The 4598-nt window shown below is 36.6% G+C and overlaps 1 protein-coding gene across 1 annotated transcript; it reads right to left on the reverse strand.

The window, feature by feature from the left end:
* Positions 1-889: 889 nt before the first annotated feature.
* On the reverse strand, positions 890-3968 carry LOC141250450 (uncharacterized). Its single transcript, XM_073669975.1, has 3 exons — positions 3801-3968; positions 1145-1738; positions 890-934 (listed from the first exon to the last, which is right to left on the reverse strand). Exons 1-3 carry the CDS (start codon positions 3966-3968, stop codon positions 890-892), a joined length of 807 nt encoding a protein of 268 aa, XP_073526076.1.
* Between the last annotated feature and the right edge of the window lie 630 nt (positions 3969-4598).

Here is a 4598-nt window from a genome sequence, read left to right on the forward strand (position 1 = left end):
GACCTCGTAGGACCCAATTATAATAGCAATGAATTTTATAACTTAAAATCCATAAATCATAGTTGACTTCTAGCAAAGCACTGTGACTACTTAAAATAATCGGATTATAAATACTCATTAAATATCCTATTTCATATTTAGTAATTGCACTTTTGATTAAAGGAAACAATTTCTTCACAAAGATGCGAAGAAGCCGTAAATGACTAATCACACCTAGCCTGAAATTCTCGTCTAATGGCCTAGACCGTTGGAATACTAGCACACCATTAACACCGATGGGGCACTTAAAGGTCATCTAGGTACAACTTCGGTATGAGCGTCGTTAGGTATTGCTTGATTAATTCGATGTCGGGCTTCATTTTCAATATTGGTGTGTGCTCTGTTCTTTGGGCTGAAATTAGTGCCATCCTCAATGAACTTCACTTGACATATGATATGGGCCTTAGGAATGCCATCCTGGAGTCGGACACACCACTTGCTATTGGCTTCCTTACAAAGAGCCTTCCACCTCAACACATACTCTCTAGCCTGGTGGTCATCAAATGCCAATGCTTTATTATTAGAATTTTAGAAGTTGGTCAATTCATGCAGCTTTTCTATATTTCTAGGGAGGCTAACAAAATTGCAGATCTCTTATCATCCTTATCTTTTGATCAATTTCTCACTTGAGATTCAGATTTTGATAAATCCGCCTGAATGGATCCTCAATTTCTTAGAGGGTGATGTTAGGAGGTTGGCTGCTCCACATCATATTCCTAGTTAACCTTTCGGGCCACAGCCACCTCCTTTCGAACAAAAAATATCAATTTTGGTAAGTAGGACTATATAAAAGCTAGTAAGTTAAATAAAGAAGAAAATTGATTGAAAGATCTAAAGAAGAAAAAGACGGTCAATTGACTACATTATTGCGACACTCGAATAACGTTAAGTGCCCCTGACATCACAATTAGATAAAAAAGATATACATAGCAATCAAACAGTCACAAACAAAACCAAGTTCAATCATCATTGGAACACCTAAATCCTCCTTTGTAAAAAGGCTCCATATATATCATACATTTCACATATGTATGGTGTATGTTTTCTCTTGTGACAAGGAATTACACCTTCAGGAAACAGATAAGAAATGGCTGTCCCCACCAACCCCACTCCCGTCTGACTCATTGACTTTCATCCCTCTCAGCTTCTTCGTAAGGGCCCCAGCTGACGTGGCTCCGGTAACCACATCAAGGTTATACAGCAGCGGTACCAGCGTGGCGGAGCAAAGAAACACCAGTACTGGTCCGAATATCCAGAGAAGTAGCGGTAACGCACCGTAGAAGAGACGGTTTCCGACAGTGCTGAGTACTATCCCGCGCTCTAGAAGCTCAGCCACGTAGGCGGGTGAGGTGGCCAAAACGCAGGCCTCTGAGTCGTTTTGGTCGGCGGTGGTGTTGTCTGGGTTGTGACGTGGGCTGTTGATGAGGAAGTTGACTTGGTTTAGGAAACGGATTGAGAGGGAGTGGCAGAGGAAGGAGAAGAGGAAGATGAGGAGGAGGGATACGTATTTCACGGCCATGATGAACTCGCCACGGCTGCCGTAAACGGTGTCGTTTATAGGCTTTTTGATGCTGTATGTGCTGCTTAAAATGGCTGCCATTCCTGAACAAAGGAGGATGGAGGTTGTTGCCATTAGGGTTGCTCCCATTATTGTGTTTCTTAGTGTTTGGACTGCTAATATGTTCTTCTTCTCATTGTCCTGCATGCATCCCAAATGTGTAAACATGCATTATATGCAATACTACAAACGGTTTGCTAAGAACATTTATTAGGGTTTAGATAAGTGCAAAAAATCATAACATGTATGAAAACGTTTCCCCAAAAAAAAAGAAGATGTGCTCAATCCATCACATATAGTTCATTAAAAAAAATTGACTTATGAATACTGCGAACAAGCCTATGTAGTATAAAACAATACATATCTTGAACTAGACTGGTTATATATAGTGTCAAGGCTTTATCAAAATTGGTGTAAGACGAATGTTGTAATGAATGAGTATTGTTAGTATAGTTTAATTATTAACATAAACATTGAGAAATGTATTGATCTCTCTCCAATCTTTCTCCTTCCTTACTCTATCTAGCTCCTCCCATGAACTTTCACCCCTCCTTAAAAGGAAAATATAGACGCTGCTAGTTAGAATAAAATTTAGGATACTAAGTTCAATTTGATTGAGAATATGTTAGGTTTCGGATCAGACCAGGGTTTTGGATAGATTATTAGTAAGAATTTAGAGTATAATACTGCCTTTAATTCTACAACGTGTGTGTAGAATGTGGGTAGATATGGCATGGCGGATTTGAATTAAAGAAAAATCATAGGGAGATAATTGGATATTTAGGATGATGATCAGGACAGTAGTGCTATGTGAAGTGGCACACCAATAAGGTAACATTAATGCTAAAAATGGTGACATCTTGTTCAGAAAAACACTACCATATACTCCTACATGAATAATTCTCCCATAAATCGAGCTAGGTTCAATTTAAGATTTGCACCTTCTACCATAATAGTGATCTAAACTTGCATAATTTCGACTAAACAATGATTGTAAACATTTTAATAAAATACTTCTTCATATTCGTGACAAAAAGGATATTACAGATGCTCTAAACTGGATATCTATACAGCAAGAACTTGCTAAATGTTTGCTAGTAATCAACTAGTATTTGTCGCAGCCAACCTCCATCTTTATTCATTTTCTAATAAAATATGGGAAACCACTTGGGAAGTGATACAACCTTAATTAAGTGGCGTTCTTTTCTCTAAATTTTATTTAATAATAAGTGTTGTTTTAGTTGTTTCCACCACTTTCTTCTCTTTTGATCCTAGTTGTCAATCAAATGGTAGTTATCAAGAAAAAAAGAGATTGTAAATAACTAAGTAAGAGTAATATAGTCTAACTTTTTATAACTTTGATTGAAAACTCTAAAATAACAATTAATTCTAGACGGAGGGCGTAATAGTAATATAAAAAATTAATAGACACATTACACAGTTAAATAAGGGTAAATTAGTCTCGGTTTAGTTCAGACGGAGAAAGTACTAAACAAATTCGACCAAAAAATATACACTAAACAAATTGGCGTATAAGTATATGCTAAAAAGTTTGATTCCATATTCCAATAATTAATTGATCATTAAATCCTAGTTGCTTAAAGTTTTTTTTTCCGGAAAATGAGTTTAAAAGTAGTGATTGCTTGGTGGAATCATGATAATTGATAAGTTATTACTTTTTGTGTTTGTAAATGATCAGTTTGTCGATGCATTTGCATGTGAGTACGTACAAACGGGTATGGCGTTACATAATGTGCTTCCGTAATATATTACTACGTACGTAACACTTGCCTATAAGTATGATCGAACATGCAAATTGCCCATCACTTTTTCTCGTAAAATTAATCGTGTCCGTTTCAAAAACCCCTAAATACATGGGAGTTAATAACATGTTACCCTTTAGGTTCGATAACTGGCACGATAACTTGCTCACGGCTCTCGTCATTTTCCATCCCTTAATTCATTAATGATAGACCATATATCTATAAAGAGATTAATCACTGTGTTGCCTTTTTTAGGGAAATCAAGTAATCAAATGGTCCCATTAAAGGATATATAGGTTAAAAGGATTTAAATTAGAAGACTATGATAGGATTTATTTGCTAAATATACTGACTGAAAAACTGTAAACTTTTTTTTGAAATGAAAAGAATTGTGTAATGAAGAGGTGATGAAGGGGTAAAATGGGAGGAGAAAAAATTACCCGCATCATGGCGGAGACCCAGTAGCGGCGGCCGGCAGCATTGATGCCGATGATGGTGGTGAGCGGGCGGGTTCGAACCTGATGCCAGAGCCACGTGTGGTATAGTGCGAGCAGCCCGAGCCCACATGGTACCAATAGCAAGTCAAGATAGGATATTCTCCACTCCATCCTAACTTCCCAACACCTGAGCTTTTGTGGGTGTGTGCTGGTTTTGCGCAGGTATAGGAATGACTACACTGCCTTTGGTTGACAGCAGCTTTCATATATATAGAGGAAGAGGTAAGAGCTAGAGGAAGGGATTTAAAGGCAAGGCAACGACACGAAAGAAACACGAAGTAGATTATGCGCACACTTACACCTGTCAACACCTGATTTGACCAGCCAATTCTAGGATCAAACTATTATAAAAAACATAACAAAAGTAGATAAATTAATCCATCAACATGCATCAATCTATGACATAATTTACTTTACTATATATATCCGTGTTATTTCTCGTATGTTGATTTTTACGCAGAGGCAAATTCATTTGTATATTATAATATGAACTTTCATGGTAAAAGTTTGTGGATGAAAAGTTGTGTTGTAGATTTACCGATGGAATTTGATGTCCATAATATAATAGCGAATAAAAAAATTATTCGTGTATTGAAGTCTATAAATCTAATAGACCGGAGGCATAAAGACTCAAACTATAATTACATTCGATGAATTCCTATTTAAATTTTTACATATATTAAAGAGGAGATTTTTACTAGATTATCCTCCTATAAATTTGGATGCATGTAAAAAATAGAA

This window comes from Phyllobates terribilis, unplaced genomic scaffold, assembly GCF_046119375.1.
Source record: "Phyllobates terribilis strain yellow unplaced genomic scaffold, ASM4611937v1 Scaffold_5718__1_contigs__length_49660, whole genome shotgun sequence".
In the NCBI taxonomy this organism is placed as follows: Eukaryota; Metazoa; Chordata; class Amphibia; order Anura; family Dendrobatidae; genus Phyllobates; species Phyllobates terribilis.

Bases quoted from the DNA above. Each gene is read 5' to 3' on its own strand.
- LOC141250450 (XM_073669975.1), bottom strand. From the start codon at position 3,968: ATGGAGTGGAGAATATCCTATCTTGACTTGCTATTGGTACCATGTGGG. The intron at 1,739-3,800 runs GTAATTTTTTCT...GGATGCATGCAG, and splicing joins GGGTCTCCGCCATGATGCGG to GACAATGAGAAGAAGAACAT. The intron at 935-1,144 runs GTTGGTGGGGAC...TTGTGATGTCAG, and splicing joins ATGAGTCAGACGGGAGTGGG to GGGCACTTAACGTTATTCGA.